The following is a 22,566-nucleotide window of genomic DNA, read 5'->3' as shown; positions in this document are numbered from 1 at the left end:
TAGATCCAAAATACATTTTGTTTTAGTAAACAAACACATGAAATTGAAAGTTTTAAAGCTATACTGTCATTCTATAGTTTAATTTTGAACTTTCAACAAAGTGGAGATTGTTATTTACAAAGTAGTTTGCAAGTTTAAATTAGTTTGAATTGTTAGTTAACATTTTTTAAGACATTGAAATTTGAGAAAACTTAAGCTTGTGAACACAAATATATACTATATGTAATTCTGGGTAGAAGCAATTTGAGTTTGTAAATAAAAACAAGTAAAAATGACTAGTCTGTTTAATGAAATTCCGAGGTTGGCATCTCATGCTTAAAGAATTTACCATGTAAACAGCTGCACTGGTTTTATAAATCAGTTGTCTACAAATTACACATTACCTGTGAGAATTCCAGCCTCACAACTGTAAGATCTCCTTATCGATAAGATGTTTTGTCGTCTCATTGGTTTATCATCCCGCTCTGTGAAGCCAATGATTTCCGTTTGTGTTGGTGTTCTGTGACTAAAGGCTCCCACTGCAGATCTCTGGGTAACATCTGTTAGCTGTTGTTTTTAAAGCCTATTCTGGACTGGACTCTTTGGGCCCGATTCACAGAATGAACTTAAGACTCAATCCTAAACTTACTACTATTTCGGTATTCACAGAATACACTTACTACTTTTGGTATTCACAGAAGTTAGGATTTTGTCTTAAGTTTGTCTAAAGACAAACTTAAGACAGACTTAAGGCAGACTTAAGACAGACTTAAGACAGACTTAAGACAGACTTAAGACAAACTTAAGACAGACTTAAGACAGACTTAAGACAGACTTAAGACAAAATCCTAACTTCTGTGAATACCAAAAGTAGTAAGTTCATTCTGTGAATACCAAAATAGTAGTAAGTTTAGGATTGAGTCTTAAGTTCATTCTGTGAATCGGGCCCTTTATCTTCTTGCGTTTGGATAAATTGGAACTACAAATCTGGCAAGAGAAGTGCTATTAGAAACTTGCTCATCAGTTACACACTCTGAGACATAAAGCAGGCTCTAAGACAAGAACTATTTTATGAGATAGCATGTGGCCTTCCTGTGTCAGGTGGATTTCTACTCCAGTTCAGACATCCCTGCGACCAATCATCGCCCTGGAATCCTGGGTCTCTGTCGCAATTTGTTAAATGACAAGCAGCCGACAATCGCTTCGCACCTCCACGGAGTCATTAGTGGCTCAGACATCATTTGTTGCAGCCAGGGCTTCTATAATTAAGCTTAGTTAAGTTTTTGAAATTCTAATTGAATCCAGAGACCCATGGACCACAGGGACATCTCTGTTTATACTTGTATTTACTGTGCCTTTTCAGAGCACCAGTGATGCTCTGAAGACACTGCAGAGAGCAGCATTTGGAATACGCCATTGTACAATCAAGTGTGTGTTCCCTTTAAGATGTGCAGTCACAAAGCTATCGAACTGTAAATTCACCACTGAAATCCAAACTTGGAGATATTTCTTGGCGATCATGCGATGAAAGTCCACATTTGGGCACATGATCACAAGCAATCTCTCGGCACATTTAAAGACAGGCCTGATATAAGGGCGGAAAAAAGCTTCGTCCATGACTGTCCCTTGTGTTTCCATCTACCTGATCAGTCTTAGAAAGTGTGTAGGTTAAAAAAAGGATACAGTCACCTCCAGGGAATAAGACTTGTCCAGTTATCATTTCAGCCAGGATGCATCCGACCGACCACATGTCCACTGCAGGAGAAGGCAAGAGAATGTGTGTGTGTGAAAGGTCAGGGGTGTGCAGCACATCAAACAAACCAGCAACCGCTCACCAATCAGGCAACCTCTCACCAATCAGTGCTAATGAAAAGAAAAGCAAGATGTACTACATGTAGTAAAGTTATGAGGGCAAAATCTCTGCACTTGTGGAAACTGTACTCGTGGCGGAGTCTCTGCACTCATGGCGGAGTCTCTGCACACGTGGTGGAGTCTCTGCACTCGTGGTAGAATCTCTGCACTCGTGGTAGAGTCTCTGCACTCGTGGTAGAGTCTCTGCACTCGTGGCAGAGTCTCTGCACTCGTGGCGGAGTCTCTGCACTTGTGGTGGAGTCTCTGCACTCATGGCAGAAACTCTGTACTAGCAGTGGAGTTTCTGTAATCATGGTGGAGTCTCTCTACTTGTGACGGAGTCTCTGCACTCGTGGTAGATTCTCTGCACTCGTGGCGGATTCTCTGCACTCCTTGCAGATTCTCTGCACTCCTGGCGGAGTCTCTGCACTCCTGGCAGACTCTTTGCACTCCTGGCGGAGTCTCTGCACTCGTGGCGGAGTCTCTGCACTCCTGGCAGACTCTTTGCACTCCTGGCGGAGTCTCTGCACTCGTGGCGGAGTCTCTGCACTCGTGGTGGAGTCTCTGCACTCGTGGTGGATTCTCTGCACTCGTGGCGGAGTCTCTGCACTCGTGGCGGAGTCTCTGCACACGTGGTGGAGTCTCTGCACTCGTGGTGGAGTCTCTGCACTCGTGGCGGAGTCTCTGCACTCGTGGCGGAGTCTCTGCACTCGTGGTGGAGTCTCTGCACTCGTGGTAGAGTCTCTGCACTCGTGGTAGAGTCTCTGCACTCGTGGCGGAGTCTCTGCACTCGTGGCGGAGTCTCTGCACTCATGGCGGAGTCTCTGCACACGTGGTGGAGTCTCTGCATTTGTGGTAGAGTCTCTGCACTCGTGGCCGAGTCTCTGCACTCGTGGCGGAGTCTCTGCACACGTGGTGGAGTCTCTGCACTCCTGGCAGACTCTTTGCACTCCTGGCGGAGTCTCTGCACTCCTGGCAGACTCTTTGCACTCCTGGCGGAGTCTCTGCACTCGTGGCGGAGTCTCTGCACTCATGGCGGAGTCTCTGCACACGTGGTGGAGTCTCTGCACTCGTGGTAGAGTCTCTGCACTCGTGGCGGAGTCTCTGCACTCGTGGCGGAGTCTCTGCACTCCTGGCGGAGTCTCTGCACTCCTGGCAGACTCTTTGCACTCCTGGCGGAGTCTCTGCACTCGTGGCGGAGTCTCTGCACTCCTGGCGGAGTCTCTGCACTCCTGGCAGACTCTTTGCACTCCTGGCGGAGTCTCTGCACTCCTGGCAGACTCTTTGCACTCCTGGCAGACTCTTTGCACTCCTGGCGGAGTCTCTGCACTCGTGGCGGAGTCTCTGCACTCATGGCGGAGTCTCTGCACACGTGGTGGAGTCTCTGCACTCGTGGTAGAGTCTCTGCACTCGTGGCGGAGTCTCTGCACTCGTGGCGGAGTCTCTGCACTCGTGGCGGAGTCTCTGCACTCGTGGTAGAGTCTCTGCACTCGTGGTAGAGTCTCTGCACTCGTGGTAGAGTCTCTGCACTCGTGGTAGAGTCTTCGCACTGCAGTTCTCAGTGCGGGGAGATCCCCCCCCCCCCGAGTGAGGAGATTCTGCACTCATAACTTTGCTACACGTAAATACCTTCTTGAATCGGGCCCTGGTGTATATGCCTGGAGTGTAAGGCTGTACATGCTGTACGGCACCTGCCTGCAGGTGTTCACCTGGAGCACAGGTGCTAGAGTAACCATGCTCTACTGTACCTGCCCGCGTGTAGTGCATCCAGCTGAGAATCACCTCCGGCGCCCTGTACCATCGCGTCACCACGTATCCGGTCATCTCGTTCTCCGCATGTCGCGCCAAACCAAAATCTAAAATCTGCAGGGAGGCAAGCACAGCAGGTGAGGCCTACATCTGTCTGAATTCAAAGAAACATACAATATGTATTAGGGTGAACACCTCACTTTAGGAAGAAAGTAAAATACAAACTATACTAAAATAAACATACCAAATACAACCTAGTAACAGAAACATCAGATTCTTGATAAAAACTGGATTTCACACCGGAGCAGCATCAATGTAACATTTCAGTTTAACAAAGGGAAGGAGCCAGCCGTCCTCAGATGCACTGTGTTGTGTTACATAGTGTATGTAAGTAAGTAAGTAAATTTATTATGCTTGATTAATTAAAACCATTGCATACATTAATACATTTAGAATACAATATCTAGCTCTCATACACTAAAAGCCACTATTAAAAGACCCAAGGTTTTAATGACAAGAAATAAATGCAAATAAAAAGTCATTAAGGATGGGTTTGAGTTTACATAGTGTATGTTGTGTCTGTCATTCCTCCATCCCTCACAGTTTGCACATTTTGTAAGCTATCCTGTGATAGGACCATCCTGGGCAGTGGTCGAGACCCGCTTCCCACCGGCCTGCATCAGTGGTCACTGCCCACATTCAAGAGTGCTCTGGGTGAGTCCTCACCTTGACATGTCGCTGCGTGATGACATCATCCGCACTTGTTGTGGAGACACATGTTGTTCAAAGAACTACTCTACCCTACTTCCCTCAGAGTACTACATGTATTCCTGTAGGGTTGAGCTTCAAATGCAAAGGGAGTTCCCCCCTGCGGTGTGTTATGACTGTGCTGCGGGTCCTGGGTGAAGGCGGGAGCTGGTTTCCAGGAGATCGCGTGTATGTATGTGGTATGTATGTGTATTTGTATGATGTGAAGCTCGCCTAAGTGCAGCCTACCGCCGACATGGGTCAGTTCTCTCAAGATGTACGTCTCACGTAGGAAAGAGATGGCGCGGAGGAGGAGGGCAGCCCGGGGACGCCGCAGTGCAGGTAAGTGTGTTTAATATTTCATTTTAAATGTGTTTGTAGGTGTTTTTTACTAGAGAGGGTGGAGGCGGGGAGCCTATTGCAGGGGGGGGTTGGCTAACTCCACTCCGCTGCGGAGTTGGCGTTTTACCCTATACTCCGCTATCCCAGTGGAGCGCGGAGTGGGCAAATCTCTGCACACTCCGCTGACGAAGCGGAGTTCCCGGCCCGCCCTTAATCGTAACCTCCAGAAGGTGATAACGTTCTTTTTTTGTTTGTAAGTATTTTAATTACCTGTTAGTAGTGGGGGTTTTTTCAAAGTAAAGCGCTGATGGATATTAAAGTTCTGCACCATTATTTACTATGGGCCAGATTCACAGAACTAACTTAAGACAAAATCCTAAACTTACTCCTTTTGGTATTCACTGAAGTTAGGATTTTGTCTTAAATTTATCTTAAGACAGACTTAAGACAGACTTAAGTTACGATTTTGTCTTAAGTTTGTTTTAAGACAAACTTAAGACAAAATCCTAACTTCTGTGAATACCAAAAGAAATAAGTTTAGGATTTTGTCTTAAGTTAGTTCTGTGAATCGGGCCCTATGTTACAGGGACTCCGACTTTCTGACCACCTGCACCGCCGGGAGTCACCATCGACTGCTCTGCCTCACCACCCTGCCAGTCAGAGACATTTTAATGCCTAGGCAAAGTGGGCTCTGGCCCAGTGCCCCCGCCTTTTAGAGGGGGGTGGGGGGGGGCTGATAGAGTCATCTTTGTTCTGCAGAGCCTTGCCCTGATGAACTTGAATAATTCTTAAACGGGTTATTTCAAATCCCGTTTTCCTTTAATTTATTTTTAATGTGGGTGATGTGCCAGGGTCTATTCTAGGCATTTTGCAGTGAAATGTTATGTGTATGTTTCATGCAACATGCATGAAAAGTTTCTTTCAGATCAAAGCAAGACCTGAGATATGAGAAACGGGAGCGGCTCACAGAGGTTATTTTCGGTAATATTATTGAGAATCTGATGTATTATATTGTTGAAAACACAGGTCACTATTTCTGAATATTAGATGTAAACACATTTAGAATTTGGGCGCGTGTGCGCGTGCCCTGCCAGGGACCTGGGCAAAGAGGGCGTAAAAGAGCTGAAATTGGATCAGAAATTCAAAGCTTTTCCGAACAGAGCCCCCCAATATATGTTTGTCACAGGGGCCCCAAAATCCATAAGATGTCCCTGCTGCCAGTGACCGAAGTGCATAAAGGAAAGTCTGCGAACTGTGATCTCGAGTACGAAGATGGGCAGGAAGTGTGGGGCTGGGGTCAGCGAGTCTTTGGGTGGGGTCAGCGAGTCTTTGGGTGGGGTTAGCGAGTGTAGGGCTAGGGTCAGTGTGTGGAGGAGGGTCAGTGAGTGTGGGGATGGGGTCAGTGAGTGTGGAGGGGGTCAGTGAGTGGAGGAGGGTTCAGTGAGTGTGGGGATGGGGTCAGTGAGTGTGGAGGGGGGTCAGTGTGTGGAGGAGGGTTCAGTGAGTGTGGGGATGGGGTCAGTGAGCGTGGGGCTGAGGTCAGTGAGTTTGGGGGTGGGGGCAGTGTCTGGGGGCAGGGTTAACGAGTGTGGGCCGAGGTCAGTGAGTGTGGGGCTGGGGTCACTAAGTGTGAGGGCGGGGCAGTGTGAGGGGGCAGGCTTAGCAAGTGTGGGGTGGGGTCAGCCAGTGTGGGTCTGGGGTCAGCGGGACTGTGGGGACGGGGTCAGTGATTGTAGGGGCAGGTTTAGAGAAGTGGCTAAAAAGAAAAACATATTCTGTTACTCTTTAGTTGGCCTGTCACCCCTACCGACACCTACATATTAAATATAATGTACACACTGTAAATGAAAAATAAAAGTATCTTAAATGTATCTGTAGGACATTAATCTTTCTGATACGAAAGCTGTGTTAGTTAATGCTGTCACTTCAGACGTCTGTGGGTGTAACCAGGTCACTGGCTTGAATCCTGGCCGGTGCACTGGGGAAACAGTTTCATGTATTTATAGTGCTAAGAGGCCCAACCCTGTGACAGGAAGCACTGTTAATGTGTAAGTTATTAGTGTAAAAATGCATTAAACACAAATTGAAGAATGATTGTACACAGTATAAATAGGTAGCCAGCCAAAAGGCTGTGCTTAATTGCTTACAGTACTTTCAAAGTAAATGTGTCCCCTGTCAACCCGCAACAACTTAACCGTTCAAGGGCGGTTGTTTTTTAATAAAAAGCATGGGAGCCGTGATCAGCAAATGAATACAACAGCTTTAAGTTCATCATCAGTAAAAAGCCCGTTTTTGCAGGGGTGACTCCAGCTGCAGTGACACGTGCCAGTCTCACAGGCGCCACTAGGGGGCAATGTTTGTCTTCCCTGAAAAACGCCATTCCCTCTTCTCAGCCCCACCACGTGCGCCCCTCAGCACAACCGCGTCCTCCGGCGGATCGATTTTACGATCTTTTATAGATTAGCCCTCAGCACTCGTGTATTAAACGGTGGTAACAGCCATGAACTGCGAGTCTGTCATGGTAATTCAGGAATGCATTACTGGCGGCCAGCTTATTAATACATGCCCCCCCCCCCCCCGCACTGTACAGGGGGGGGGGGAGGGGGGAGGGAGGAGGAGGGGGCAGAGGCTGCAGAGAACAGGAGCACGAGCCGCAGGAGGCCGGAGTCCCACAATACAACACTGCATCGAAGGCCCCTCTCGTCTGCCTGGCGGGGGCCCTGCTTTCTCTCTCGGGTCCCCTAACCTCTGGAAACCGGCAGAGTCGAAAACAACTAGGGGCAGATTTACAAGCCACTTGCGCTACTTTTCCCATGTTAAAAATGACACAAAAGTAGCTCAAAAGTCTTGTAAATAAGCCCCCTAGGGACAGATTTACAATAACTGGCGCATCCCTGCATATCAGCAGGGATGCGCTAGTTATTGTGCGCCGCAGCTCCGCCACCATGGATGCGCCGCATTTACAATGCGGCGCACCATGGGGCAGAAAAAGCACAGATGCGTGACGCGTCTGTGCCGTACAGGCGGCGCATTGCTGGAGTAGCGACGCAGCTTCAGCAATGCCCTGGGGGGGCCTATTCTTACAATGCTGCGTCAATCCTTACGCCTGCTTCAAGCAGGCGCAGGGTTTTGACGCAGCATGGGCTCAAAATTGACTGAGTGAAATCTCGTAGATTTCACTCAGCCACTTTTAGGAGGCGTTCCTGCGCCGGAACGCCCCCTCACCCCCTGCATAGAAACGCCTCTTTCTGGCGCAGGGCTTTACAATGTGATGCATCTCCCAGATGCGTTACGTTGTAAATACCCCGCACCATGGCGCATCTTTTGCGCCGCCGCTGCGTCACAAAAGTGACACAACGGTGGCGTAAAAAGGGCGCAAGGGGCTTGTAAATCTGCACCCAAGTGTCTACAGCCCCGTGGTGTCCAGAGTTACATGTCGGACCCTCTCCTCTGGCGCGCTGGCCTCCAGCAGGGCCTCATCTGCCCCAGCCATGGACAGAGCCAACAGAGAGGCCCACGTGCAGGGCAGGGCAGGCCTCCGGTCACTGGGCACTGCAGGTTCGCTTGTCTCTTTGCCCCATTCTGCATTCTGCTCTCTTCGTATAGTCGCTGCCCCATGTTTTATATTCGCATTCTTGCACCTTCTGTCCCTAAAGACCTCCTGTCCTATTATTGTGATAAGGAACCCGTACCCAGCCTTGTTCTGTCCACCTCTTCTGCGCATGCCCCGGTTCGGTGACTCCACCAGCCAGCTGGTGTGCAGCACCCCGACTCTCCACAGACTGCTGAGCTGTGGATAGCTCCCACAGGACTTTACCGATTACTGACTGGAGCTTTGCACTAATCCACATTTGCATCAGGAGAACTCTAATTTACAAGGGAGGCGTAGCCACGGAGGCTGCCAAATTGCTATTTTAGCTGAAGATGCGTTAGTGTTCAAATGGAGGGCCTGATTCACAGAACTAACTTAAGACAAAATCCTAAACTTACTACTTTTGGTATTCACAGAAGTTAGGATTTTGTCTTAAGTTTGTCTTAAGATTAACTTAAGACAGACTTAAGACAGACTTAAGTTAGGATTTTGTCTTAAGTCTGTCTTAAGTCTGTCTTAAGTTTGTCTTAAGTCTGTCTTAAGCCTGCTTTAAGTCTGTCTTAAGTCTGTCTTAAGTTTGTCATAAGACAAAATCCTAACCTATGTGAATGCCAAAAGTAATAAGTTTAGGATTTTGTCTTAAGTTAGTTCTGTGAACCGGCCCTGGACTTATTATGAAGTGCTATAAAGTGCCATGGTCCAAGAGAGCCCTCTGCAGGAGGAAGGAAGGGGTGCATCAGATGGTAGAAAGGGAAGGTTGGAGTCCAACCGCCAGGTGGCGGCAGTCTCTACAAATCCTTCCCTTGTGACCCCTATACTGAGTAACATTCAGTGAGTCAAGTCTGAATAGTTGTGTTGTCAGGAGCTTCAGGGCTGCTTTTTGTTGGGTTCTCAGGTTGGGGCAGAGAGGATTCTGGAGTCTCGAACCTTGTGCGCCCAGTGATCTGTCTCCGTGTTTCATCCTCTTGAATGGTCTTTGGTTTATCTGAAGGGCAGACACAGAGCGAAGGCCTTTAGCTGGGGTATGCCCGGGTGCCAGTTTCCGGGTGTAAGCGCGTCAGTTCCTCCCACATGCTATGTGCATGGCACGCAGGACCCTGTATTTAACCTTGGCATCCCCTAGAAGCCAGACTGGGGGGTGATTGGAAGCTTCTGAATGCAGGGTTGTTGGGGTACCCCTTGCTAAGGTTACAGCACAGTAAGGCTTCTTGGTTCCAAAGCCTGTGGAGTCAGACAAAAAAGGTTTTTGGGAAGACCAAACTAGATGATATTGTATTAGTCAAGCTGTGCCCGACGAGGGCTCTCGTCAACAGGACTTTGGTCAGCTTGAAAAAGTTGCTGTATGTGGTTAGAAGTGGCTGGGAGTGGTTGGAAGAGGCTGGAAGTGGCTGGAAGTAGCTGGAAGTGTCTGGAAGTGTCTGGATGTAGCTGGAAGTTGCTGGATGCGGCTGGATGTGGCTGGAAGTGGCCTGGATGCGGCTGGATGCGGCTGGATGTGGCTGAAAGAGGCTGGAAGTGGCTGGAAGGGGCTGGATGTGGCTGGAAGTGGCTGGAAGTGGCCGGAAGTGGCTGGAAGAGGCTGGAAGAGGCTGGATGTGGCTGGATGTGACTGACTGGATGTGACTGGAAGTGGCTGGATGTTGCTGGGTGTGGCTGGAAGTGGCTGGATGTGGCTGGAAGTGGCTGGATGTGGCTGGAAGTGGCTGGATGTGGCTCGGTGTGGCTGGAAGTGGCTGGATGTGGCTGGAAGTGGCTGAATGTGACTGGAAGTGGCTGGATGTGGCTGGAATTGGCTGGAATTGGCTGGATGTGGCTGGATATGGCTGGATGTGGTTGGAAGTGGCTGGATGTGGCTGTATGTGGCTGGAAGTGGCTGGATGTGGCTGGAAGTGGCTGGAAGTGGCTGGATGTGGCTGGAAGTGGCTGGATGTGGCTGGATGTGGCTGAATGTGGTTGGAAGTGGCTGGATGTGGCTGTATGTGGCTGGAAGTGTCTGGAAGTGTCTGGAAGTGTCTGGATGTGGCTGAAAGTTGCTGGATGCGGCTGGATGTGGCTGGAAGTGGCCTGGATGCAGCTGGATGCGGCTGGATGTGGTTGAAAGAGGCTGGAAGTGGCTGGAAGGGTCTGGATGTGGCTGGAAGTGGCTGGAAGTGGCCGGAAGTGGCTGGAAGAGGCTGGATGTGGCTGGATGTGACTCACTGGATGTGACTGGAAGTGGCTGGATGTGGCTGGGTGTGGCTGGAAGTGGCTGGATGTGGCTGGAAGTGGCTGGATGTGGCTCGGTGTGGCTGGAAGTGGCTGGAAGGGGCTGGATGTGGCTGGAAGTGGCTGGATCTGACTGGAAGTGGCTGGAAGTGGCTGGATGTGGCTGGATGTGGCTGGATGTGGTTGGAAGTAGCTGGATGTGGCTGTATGTGGCTGGAAGTGGCTCAGTGTGGCTGGAAGTGGCTCAGTGTGGCTGGAAGTGGCTGAAAGTGGCTGGATGTGATTGGAAGTGGTTGGAAGTGGTTGGATGTGGCTGGAAGTGGCTAGATGTGGCTGGATTTGGCTGTATGTGGCTGGATGTGGTTGGATGTGGCTGGATGTGGCTGGATGTGGCTGGATGTGGCTGGAAGTGGCTCAGTGTGGCTGGATGGGCTGGATGTTGCCAGAAGTGGCTGACACACAGCACCGAAACTGCCCTCATCACAGCAACAGACGACATCCGAACACTACTGGACAACGGAGAAACAGTTGCCCTCATCTTACTTGACCTCTCCGCAGCCTTCGACACAGTCTGTCATAACACCCTAATACAACGCCTCAGCAACATCGGAATACAAGGAATTGCTTTGGACTGGATCATCTCATTCCTCACCGGAAGAACCCAAAGAGTCCGCCTTCCCCCCTTCAAATCAGAAGCCAAAGAAATCATCTGTGGCGTACCACAAGGATCATCACTCAGTCCCACCCTCTTCAACGTCTACATGAGTCCCCTCGCATCCATTGCGCGCCAACACAACCTCAACATCATCTCCTACGCAGACGACACCCAGCTGATCCTCTCCCTCACCAAAGACCCGAACACAGCCAAAACCAACCTACACGATGGAATGAAAGAAGTAGCCGAGTGGATGAAGAACAGCCGCTTAAAACTGAATTCGGACAAAACGGAAGTCCTCATCTTAGGGTCATCCCCCTCGGCCTGGGATGACTCTTGGTGGCCACCAGCCCTGGGAACCGCACCCATCCCAACGGATCACGCACGTAACCTGGGCTTCATCCTGGACTCCTCCCTCTCGATGACCAGACAAGCCAATGCCGTCACATCATCCTGCTTCAACATCCTACGCATGCTCAAAAAAGTCTTCCGCTGGATCCCCACTGAAACAAGAAAGACGGTCACCCACGCACTGGTCACCAGCCGACTGGATTACGGAAACACCCTTTACGCTGGAACCACAGCCAAACTACAGAAAAAACTCCAACGCATCCAAAACGCATCAGCAAGACTCGTATTGAACATCCCTCGGCAAGCTCCCCGTCAACAAGAGAATAACGTTCCGTCTCCTCACCCACGCACACAAAGCCCTCTATAACCTAGGACCCGAATGCCTCAACACGAGACTGTCCTTCTACACCCCCACCCGCCAACTACGTTCATCCAACCAAGCCCTCGCCGCCATTCCACGCATCCACAGATCCACCATGGGGGGAAGATCCTTCTCCTACCTAGCGGCCAAGACCTGGAATTCTCTCCCCACCCACCTCAGCCTAACTCAGAACCCCCTCTCCTTCAGAAAGCAATTAAAAACTTGGATATTCGATAAGTAAATACTCCCGCCTCCTCAAGCGCCATGAGACCCTCTGAGTGAGTAGTGCGCTATATAAATTTTTGAACTTGAACTTGAACTTGGAAGTGGCTGGATGTGGCCGGAAGTGGCTGGATGCAGCTGGATGCGGCTAGAAGTGGCTAGAAGTGGCTGGATGTGGCCGGATGTGGCCGGAAGTGGCTGGATGTAGCTGGACGTGGCTGGATGTAGCTGGACGTGGCTGGATGTGGCTGGAAGTGGCTGGATGCGGCTGGAAGTGGCTGGATGCGGCTGGAAGTGGGTGGATGTGGCTGGATGTGGCTGGAAGTGGCTGGATGTGGCTGGATGTGGCTGGAAGTGGCTGGATGCAGCTGGATGTGGCTGGATATGGCTGGATGTGGCTGGAGGGGTCTGGAAGTGGCTGGATGTGGCTGGAAGTGGCTGGATGCGGCTGGATGTGGCTGGATGTGGCTGGAAGTGGCTGGATGTGGTTGGATGACTGAAGCAGGGGGAGCTGAATGTACATACTCTATGCATCTGTCTGCACAGGCTTGGGGACCAGAGATCGTGGCGTCAACAACAAACCCTAGTTTTCTTGTTTTTTAAGAGGTGCACGGGGTTGTCGCAAGGGTGCTCCAATTCCTCAGGGCCAGTCAAAGACGAGGGTTCAGTGTTAAAACTGGGCTTAGTGTTTCTGATCACGAGGGTCTCGTCCTCGCACCATTCATTCACAGGACGCGCTCCTTCATCCTGTACAGCCGGTGGTCCAGGGGACGTTGAGTGGATTCTCTGAGCCACTTTCCAATTGGATCTGCAATTTGTAAGTCATCAGTTACAGCTGGACGTTCACATGGTGGAGTTCAAGAGGCTGAGCCTGTGGAGCTTACGTCTTTATGAACCAGAAGGCACCAGAAGGCTAGCCCTTTGTAAACGCCAAACGGGGCATGTAGGTGACACCAATGATCCAATCACAACTTTTTTTAAGACAAGAAAAGATGGTGCGAGGGAGGTCGTGAGAGCAATATACTCTCACCCTTGTCGTATAGGCCTTTCCATGATTTTGAGGTGAAAGAGGAGGTTGGTGATCAGCCAATAGTTGGCCAGGTGTTTGGGTCTGCAGCAGGTGTTTTGAGTACAGGGTTGATGATGGACTGTTTCCAATGGTTGGATCTGCACCGGAGTGAAGGGAGCATTCATCAAGTTAGTTCGGTCAGACCTGAGGGGGATACGTCAATGTAAGCTGAGGTTGAGCACTAGGTCTTGGAATATTGCATGTAGACAATTGTAAAATCCACAATCAATTTGCAGAGTTGGGGTTGATTTAGAGCCTGGTGAACAGGATACTCAGTCACACATGCCCCAGAGTTCCAGTCAAACAAGCCCTTAGTTTGCTCACTTTTTTTTTTTTTAGAGTTTTATATAGTGCGAACTAGACCCGAACCGAATCAGGTATCAGAGCGCTTTACATAGCACCAGTTACGTTACATGAGGACACACTTTCATTTTAGGCACGGGGAGATTAAATGATTTGCCCAGAATCACAGGAGGTTTTTGGCGTCGTTACCGAGGCTCGAACCCAGATCCCCAGGTCCGAGGTCGAGCGCCTTAGCCGTTAGGCCAACTCCTCTCCCCCACTTAGGGGCAGATCTACGAGGAAGTGCCGCAGTGTGGTACCGCAAGCCTTTTGGCTGCACCATTGCTTCGGCACTTCCGAAGCACAGGGATGCAACATATTTCCAAGAATATGTTGCATCTCTGTGCTTCCCCCTGCGCTGGCACGTAAACTGCAGCCATGCGCTGGCGCAGGCACCCTTGCACCATGGTGCAAGGATGCCTGCATAGTGTGGAGATTGTTTTTGTGCAGGAAGTGGCACCTTCCTGTACAAAAACAATCACTACAGGCATTTTCCTCTTTCAATGCGTGCTGTAGAATGCAGCCACATTGAAAGAGGAAAAAACGAGGAGAAATTAAAACATTTCTCCTCGTTGCGCCTCGCTACGCCACCTCTAGGGTGGCGTAGCATTTAGACCCGGGGTCTCCAACCGGTCGATCGCGAGCTACCGGTAGCTCGCGGAGAACACGGGAGTAGCTCGTGTAGCCCTTCAGCCTTTCTGGCTCCATTTGCCCGCCCTCACCCAAACCAGCCGCTCGGATTGGAGCTAAGCTGGGGTGGGGGCCATTGAAAGAGGATGACGCTCCTCTCCTGGAGCTGCAGACTACTCTCGTGAGAGTCTGACTCTTGTGGCGTCATCGTCGGGTGCCAGCGCGGAGCAGTAGGAGACGTGCCTTCCACCGCAGGTAAGCTCAATGGTGGAATTAGGGATCCTGTGGGAGGGATGGCTGACAAGGCGTCAGAGAGCGCAGGTTAGGAAGGAAAAACGAGTGGAACAGAGGGCAGAAAGGCACAAAAAACAAGGGGAAAACGAGTGGAACAGAGGGCAGAAGGGCACAAAAAACAAGGGGAAAACGAGTGGAACAGAGGGCAGAAGGGCACAAAAAATGAAGCAAAAACGAGTGGAACAGAGGGCAGAAAGGCACAAAAAACAAGGGGTAAACGAGTGGAACAGAGGGCTGAAGGGCACAAAAAACAAGGGGAAAACAAGTGGAACAGAGGGCAGAAGGGCACAAAAAACGAAGCAAAAACGAGTGGAACAGAGGGCAGAAAAGCACCAAAAACGAGTGGAACAGAGGGCAGAAAGGTACAAAAAACGAGTGGAACAGAGGGCAGAAGGGCACAAAAACAAGGGGAAAACGAGCTGAACAGAGGGCAGAAGGGCACAAAAAACGAGTGGAACAGAGGGCAGAAGGGCACAAAAAACAAGTGGAACGGAGGGCAGAAAGGCACAAAAAACAAGGGGAAAACGAGTGCAACAGAGGGCAGAAGGGCACAAAAACGAAGCAAAAACGAGTGGAACAGAGGGCAGAAAGGCACAAAAAACGAGTGGAACAGAGGGCAGAAAGGCACAAAAATCGAGTGGAACAGAGGGCATAAGGGCACAAAAACGGGAAACATCCTTTACAACGCAACTTTTACTCCGCACTACCATTACGACGCAACTATTACAACACAAGTCATTACAACGACTTGCGCTGGAGGGCGCTCTAGGATACAGAATAGTTTAATTACTATCCAACACCTTCCCTACTATCCACGGGGACTGGAGTTGGAATAGTAAATTAAACTATTCCACTATACAGCGCCCCCCAACGCAAGTCGTTGTAATGACTTGCGTTGTAAAAGTTGCGTCGTAATGGCATGCGGAGTGAAAGCATGCGTTGTAATGACATACATCCCAAAAAACAAGGGGAAAACGAGTGGAACAGAGGGCAGAAAGGATCAAACAAGCATTGGAAATGCAATAGGTCTCGCATTAGAAAAGTTGGAGTTATTGGTCTTGCAAATGACATATTTTATTTATTTGTTGGTTTTTAAAATTGCTAAATTGATGGCTTTGTCATTTACAATGCCAATAGTTATAACTTTCGCGAATGTGACACCTATAGCATTTGGAATGCAACATGTTTTGTATTTACGTGACTTAGATGGCAGCTGTGGTCGTTAGGCCACATCTCTAGAGAGCAGGAGAGTGCAGCAGGGGAGAGAAGCACAGCAATGCAATAGGTCTCGCATTAGGAAAGTTTGAGCTATTGGTATTGTAAAGGACACATTTTTTATTTATGTGCTTGTTTTGAAAATAGCTAAATTAATAGCTTTGTTATTTACAATGCCAATAGTTTTATCTTTCGCAAATGTGACACCTATTGTAACACAATATGTGTTGTGAGGGTGAGTGAGGGTGAGGGTGAGGGGTTGAGGGTGAGGGGTTGAGGGTGAGTGAGGGTGAGGGGTTGAGGGTGAGTGAGGGTGAGTGAGGGTGAGGGGTTGAGGGTGAGGAGTTGAGGGTGAGTGAGGGTGAGGGGTTGAGGGTGAGTGAGGGTGAGGGGTTGAGGGTGAGTGAGGGTGAGGGTGAGTGAGGGTGAGGGGTTGAGGGTGAGTGAGGGTGAGGGTGAGTGAGGGTGAGGGGTTGAGGGTGAGTGAGGGTGAGGATGAGTGAGGGTGAGGGTGAGTGAGGGTGAAGGGTTGAGGGTGAGTGAGGGTGAGTGAGGGTGAGTGAGGGGTTGAGGGTGAGGGGTTGAGGGTGAGTGAGGGTAAGGGGTTGAGGGTGAGTGAGGGTGAGTGAGGGTGAGGGTGAGTGAGGGTGAGGGGTTGAGGGTGAGTGAGGGTGAGTGAGGGTGAGGGGTTGAGGGTGAGGGGTTGAGGGTGGGTGAGGGGTTGAGGGTGAGTGAGGGTGAGGGGTTGAGGGTGAGGGGTTGAGGGTGAGGGGTTGAGGGTGAGTGAGGGTGAGGGTGAGTGAGGGTGAGGGGTTGAGGGTGAGTGAGGGTGAGGGTGAGTGAGGGTGAGGGGTTGAGGGTGAGTGAGGGTGAGGGTGAGGGGTTGAGGGTGACTGAGGGTGAGTGAGAGTGAGGGTGAGTGAGGGGTTGAGGGTGAGGGGTTGAGGGTGAGTGAGGGTGAGGGGTTGAGGGTGAGTGAGGGTGAGGGTGAGGGTGAGGGGTTGAGGGTGAGTGAGGGTGAGGGGTTGAGGGTGAGTGAGGGTGAGGGTGAGGGTTGAGGGTGAGTGAGGGTGAGGGGTTGAGGGTGAGCGAGGGTGAGGGGTTGAGGGTGAGTGAGGGTGAGTGAGGGTGAGGGTGAGTGAGGGTGAGGGTGAGTGAGGGTGAGTGAGGGTGAGGGTGAGTGAGGGTGAGGGTGAGTGAGGGTGAGTGAGGGTGAGGGGTTGAGGTTGAGTGAGGGTGAGTGAGGGGTTGAGGGTGAGTGAGGGTGAGGGGTTGAGGGTGAGTGAGGGTGAGGGTGAGGGTGAGGGTGAGTGAGGGTGAGGGGTTGAGGGTGAGGGGTTGAGGGTGAGTGAGGGTGAGGGTGAGTGAGGGTGAGGGTTTGAGGGTGAGTGAGAGTGAGGGTGAGGGTGAGTGAGGGTGAGGGGTTGAGGGTGAGGGGTTGAGGGTGAGGGGTTGAGGGTGAGTGAGGGTGGGTGAGGGGTTGAGGGTGGGTGAGGGTGAGGGTGAGGGTGAGTGAGGGTGAGGGTGAGTGAGGGTGAGGGTGAGGGGTTGAGGGTGAGGGTGAGGGGTTGAGGGTGAGTGAGGGTGAGGGGTTGAGGGTGAGGGTGAGGGGTTGAGGGTGAGGGGTTGAGGGTGGGTGAGGGTGAGGGTGAGTGAGGGTGAGGGTGAGGGGTTGAGGGTGAGTGAGGGTGAGGGTTTGAGGGTGAGTGAGGGGTTGAGGGTGAGTGAGGGTGAGGGGTTGAGGGTGAGTGAGGGTGAGGGTGAGGGGTTGAGGGTGAGTGAGGGTGAGTGAGGGTGAGGGTGAGTGAGGGTGAAGGGTGGAGGGTGAGTGAGGGTGAGTGAGAGTGAGGGTGAGTGAGGGGTTGAGGGTGAGGGGTTGAGGGTGAGTGAGGGTGAGGGTGAGGGTGAGGGGTTGAGGATGTGGTGGAAGTGGTGGTGGATGTGTTGGATGTGGTGGTGGATGTGGTGGATGTGGGGTGATTGAGGCTTGCAAGCTTATTCCGCTCACGTTATGCAGTTTCAAACATGATTGCCACTATTACTCTCAAATTCACTTGGCAGCAAACTGGTGAACTAATTAAAAGAAAGTCGTATTCAGCGTTATGGCCGGTACTTTATTCCAGCAAAGTGGCAAGCCAGTACACACCAATGAGCTAGTAAAGCTAAAAACACACCACATGGCACAATTGCTGGCTGAGCGAGCAGAAGTAAGCCAAACAGCTTTCCCGTAGCTAAGGAGAGCTGAGCTCTTTTTGTAGCAGCACGCATAAGAAAAGTCCCGTATTTTCACCAAAACACTCTCTGATAATGATCAGCCGAATTCAGAAGGCTTCCTGCCCTCATATATTCCCAAGAGAGCAGTAATCTTATAAGGAAATGCTGTCATCACACCTAAAGCTACGGATGAGGAGAGCTTGCTGGAAGACATTCAATTAATGAAAAAAAAAAGAAAAGGAGACACGGCCGGCCGGCCGTGAACTGAAAGCACGGCCGGCCGGCCGTGAAAAAGCCTTTGATGCCGCAGGGGGTAATTAGGGGAGGAGAATGGCTGGGCTGAGGCACAGCGCCAAGCCTTTGATGCAGCAGGGGGCGGAGCGGGAAGAGCTGCTGGCGGCACTAAGCTGACGATTTGATGCTGTGCACGCGCATTTTAACTAATTGCGCTTGCGCATTGAGTTAAAAGTGCACATGCACTTCATCAAATCGCCAGTGAATCGCCAGTGTAGGTAAGCTTTGTTTAAGCCCCCATAGTCTCGCTCTGCTCAATGCGCATGCGCATTGACAGGTGAGACCTAAAAATGAGTGGAAGAGAGGGCAGAAGAGGACAAAAAACAAGGGGAAAACGAGTGGAACAGAGGGCAGAAGGGCACAAAAAACAGGGAAAACGAGTGGCACAGAGGGCAGACGGGCACAAAAAACAAAAGGCACAGAGGCAAAATACAGAATACAAAAATATAGGGGCAGCTAAGAACAGAAGGCAGAACGGGCAGAGAGGCACGGGGGCAGCGAGGGGAACAGAAGGGAAAACCGGGCTTAGACACGGGGCAGTGAGGGGTACAGAAGGAAAGACCGGGCAGAGAGAGCACGGGGACAGTGAGGAGAACAGAGGGAACAAAAAGGGCACGGACCACGTACAGGCAGCGGGGGAAGGCAGACAACAGCAGTCACAGACACAACAATGAAAATACAGGCAATACGATAAAAGCAATAAAACGTTGAAAGGCACATGTGTATAGGTTACCGTTACTTGGCAGGCAGGTAAAAATAGATGCAGCCAGGATCAGCAGTAGGATATTCGTGCTGCTGTCTGATTGCTCACTTTCCACAAGCCCCCGGGTACCACTGCCTCTTACAACTCTGCAGTTATCTGTGTCCAGTAGTCAAGGCCAAGCTCATGACGAGGTGGGGAGGGAGTAGAGGGGTATGGGGGGCATGGGATTGAGGGGGCATGACTGTTAAGTCATGGTTCAGGGCCACTGGTATTATGTGGCACTGGGGGACCAAATTATGCAGCAAGTTTGACAAAATCATGCCGCAAAAAAGACAAATTATATGGTGTATTCCATCTAATTTTGTGATAGTACTACTTTATCGTTTTGTAATTTGTACTTGTTAGGAGTGTCTCTGAAATTTTGGACCTTAATTTTGGACCTATTAATTGGAATGTCTTGAAGCGTCACAAATCCAAAGTAATTTCTTTTGGTGTTCTGGGGAACTCTTAAGTCAGGCCTGTCTTGAGTATTTTGTTCAAACCACAGTATGGGCTCTGATGAAATTAGGCTTTAAGTCAATGAAACTAGGCGTGGGGGGTCTCTCTGAAAAATGCGCGAGTTGCTTCGGGTTCAGTAACCCACGGCGATTTTCACTGGCCAGAAGTAGCTCTGACTACACAAAAGGTTGGAGACCCCTGATTTAGACGCATCTCCAGAATTACAATTCCTCGTAAATCTGGAATTGCGTCTTGTTCCATGGGTGTTGCGTGGGAACATCCACAGCAACACCCATGTAATGCCCCTTCAACGCAAAGTGCTGCGTGTGAAGGGTCCGTATTTACAAGGAGAGGAATACTCACGCAGGGTGGCTTTTCCTGTCCTTGTAAATATGGGGAGGCCCCATGTGCTACCAGTACGTCACGAAAAGTGACGTACTGGTGGCGCAGGGGGCTTGTAAAAAGCCCCTTAGTTTATAGATGGACAGAGCCTTGGTTTTCCTTTGTTGGCTCCACTGGAGGAAAACTTCCACCGACGGCAGTTGACATTACATCACCCACCATATTTCAGGTGGACGGAGTAATGTCTTGCTTTCTCATGTCCATCAGCACCAGGAAAATCCTGGCAGTGAACGACAAGAAAGAAAGTACATAACATTGCATCACGGTAGAAAACTCCCAGAGGTTGAGGGGGGGGGGGGTCATTGTGAGATTTTTTTTTTAAACAAACAGCTGCTGCAGGAGTTTGATTTTGACAAACAAAAACATGTTGAAAGTTTGCTGAATGGCCGTCAAACTTGACAGAAACTGCAGGAAAGGCGGTCCCCGTCAAAGTACAGAGATGACCACTGGGCAGGCGATCGTCCCTAAATTTGACAGATGGTAGTCCATCGGGGTGGTGAGGTACTGTCCTCCACTACCCTGATTGACAGGGTGCCCTCGGCCAATCCGCGAGGCAGGCCCTTGGCTCTGTTTCAAAGTTGGCCGTACGAGCTGTGGAAGGATGGGTTATATGGAACAGCCATTGAAATTACAGCTGTGCTATTCCCGACAGATGAAAGAGTCAGTAAGTCCAGAAAGATACTGAGATCACTATTGGGGTACCGTGGGAGAACAGTGGGGCATATTACCAAGGGCCTTATCGCCGCTATAGCGGGAATTTTTTCCACTAATGCGGCGATAATTTTATCGCCCTATTACCTAGCTGTCGCGACAGCTAATAGGCGATAGCGGGCATTTAGGGGCCCACTATGCATGTCAGTGATAATTATCGCTAATGACATGCAAAGTGGGCGTGCCAAGATGTTAGCGACTGGAAACAATCGCTAACATCGCTATCTCCTATTACCAACTTTTGGAAATAATCACGCTAAGCGCGATTATCTCCAAAAGCTAACGCCTGCCCAGAGCAGTTCTTAGCCATGTTATCCAATGGAAGGTGGATAACATGGCTAAGAGCATTGTCACGATAATGCATGAATATCGCTGATTTTACAGCGATATTCATGCATTTCCCACGATTTTTACCGCTTTTGAGATAAACCTTGATAATATCAAGGTATCTCAGCGGTAAAAATCGTCAGAGTGCGGCGATATTATTATACCCGCTAACCAAGCTTAGCGATAATTATCGCTATAGCTTGGTAATATGCCCCAGTGAGTTTTGGGGGCCTACCATGATGGGCCGAGCACCTCTTTGTTTGCAAGCGAGGTAAACTTGAGGCATATAACTTTTGAATTCTGCGTGGAACAGAGAGCGGTAAGTGTCTGCACCCTGTTTCCGACTTGTTCTGTTTAGAGTTCATGCATTAACTTAGAGAAATTCTAAGTTGTGTATGTCTGAACTTCAGACACTTCACACACAAAAAACAGGCACTTGGCCATCATGATGCAGCCCTGGTGAGAAGGTAAGTCAAGAGGTGTGGCAGAAATAAAAGTCACTCTGCAGTTAAATCATTCGGACATGTTCTTGCAGGTAAAATACAATTTAAGAACAAAGATGTTTATATCAGCAGATAAAGGAAAACAACTTAGACAGGATACACCCAATTCTCACAGGTTCTTCCATCCTCTCCTCCCTGGCACTTACCTTCAGCTCGCCGCTCTCGTTGACCCCCAGGTTACTGGGTTTTAGATCCTGTGAGAGGAACAAAGTAAAGGTGGGGTCAGGAACACACACTTGTTAGGGAACTGACATGTGTCACTCAAAGGAAGAAGGAACATGACTGTAGGGAGTGGAAAGATGTAGGCGCTGAGTTATTGGCGTGGGAGAGTGGCGGCTGGAACCACATATGAGCTCTTGTAACACAGCGGACCAGGGGTGTCCAGCTTTGGTCCACAAGGGTGGATCCATTTCTGATTGCGGAGATACACAGAAACCACAAGCTGTGCACATGCATGGAGTTATTTGCTAAATCCCTCTATATTTTTAAGTTACTTTTACTTTTTTGTTTTACAAAGTGTGTCCTCTCTCTCTCTCTCTTCATTCCTTTCCCTCTCTCTCTCTCTCTTCATTCCTTTCCCTCTCTCTCTCTCTCTCTCTCTCTCTCTCTCTCTTCTCTCTCTCTCTCTCTCTTTCTCTCTTCATTCCTTTCCCTCTCTCTCTCTCTCTTCATTCCTTTCCCTCTCTCTCTCTCTCTCTCTCTCTCTCTCTCTCTTCTCTCTCTCTCTCTCTCTTTCTCTCTTCATTCCTTTCCCTCTCTCTCTCTCTCTTCATTCCTTTCCCTCTCTCTCTCTCTCTCTCTCTCTCTCTCTCTCTTCTCTCTCTCTCTCTCTCTTTCTCTCTTCATTCCTTTCCCTCTCTCTCTCTCTCTCTCTTCATTCCTTTCCCTCTCTCTCTCTCTCTCTCTCTCTCTCTCTTCTCTCTCTCTCTCTCTCTCTTTCTCTCTTCATTCCTTTCCCTCTCTCTCTCTCTCTCTCTCTCTTCTCTCTCTCTCTCTCTCTCTTTCTCTCTTCATTCCTTTCCCCCTCTCTCTCTCTCTCTCTCTCTCTCTCTCTCTTTCTCTCTTCATTCCTTTCCTTTTCTCTCGCTCTCTCGCTCTCTCTCCCCCCCAAGAGAGCCCCCGTCCCTCTTCCAGAGCTGATGGGGTGTCGATGCTGCTCTAAAGAGGGGCCGGTTGGGCCTCTTTGACCTTACAAAGCCCTAAGCGCCCAGCCCCGTGGCTCTTGGCTTCAGGGCGCACACCCTGCCTTCCTTGGCTCCTAGACCGGCTGACCCCCTCCCTGGGAGCCTCCCAGCGCCGCGCCCTTCTGT

At 50.2% G+C, this 22,566-nt stretch overlaps 1 protein-coding gene across 1 annotated transcript in view; it reads right to left on the bottom strand.

The window, feature by feature from the left end:
- Positions 1-22,566, bottom strand: part of LOC144780825 (mitogen-activated protein kinase 14A-like) — a 142,218-nt gene that overhangs the window by 12,323 nt on the left and 107,329 nt on the right. Inside the window, exons 6-8 of the mRNA XM_078659328.1 lie at positions 21,403-21,450; positions 3,579-3,693; positions 1,663-1,734 (exon numbers count right to left, since the gene is read on the bottom strand). Of these exons, the coding sequence (XP_078515454.1) occupies positions 1,663-1,734; positions 3,579-3,693; positions 21,403-21,450 (235 nt within the window). The remainder of the gene's footprint in view (positions 1-1,662; positions 1,735-3,578; positions 3,694-21,402; positions 21,451-22,566) is intronic.

Source organism: Lissotriton helveticus, chromosome 9, assembly GCF_964261635.1.
Source record: "Lissotriton helveticus chromosome 9, aLisHel1.1, whole genome shotgun sequence".
NCBI classification, from domain to species: Eukaryota; Metazoa; Chordata; class Amphibia; order Caudata; family Salamandridae; genus Lissotriton; species Lissotriton helveticus.
The sequence above is the reverse complement of the archived record's forward strand: the minus strand, read 5'-3'. Positions and strand labels throughout refer to the sequence as shown.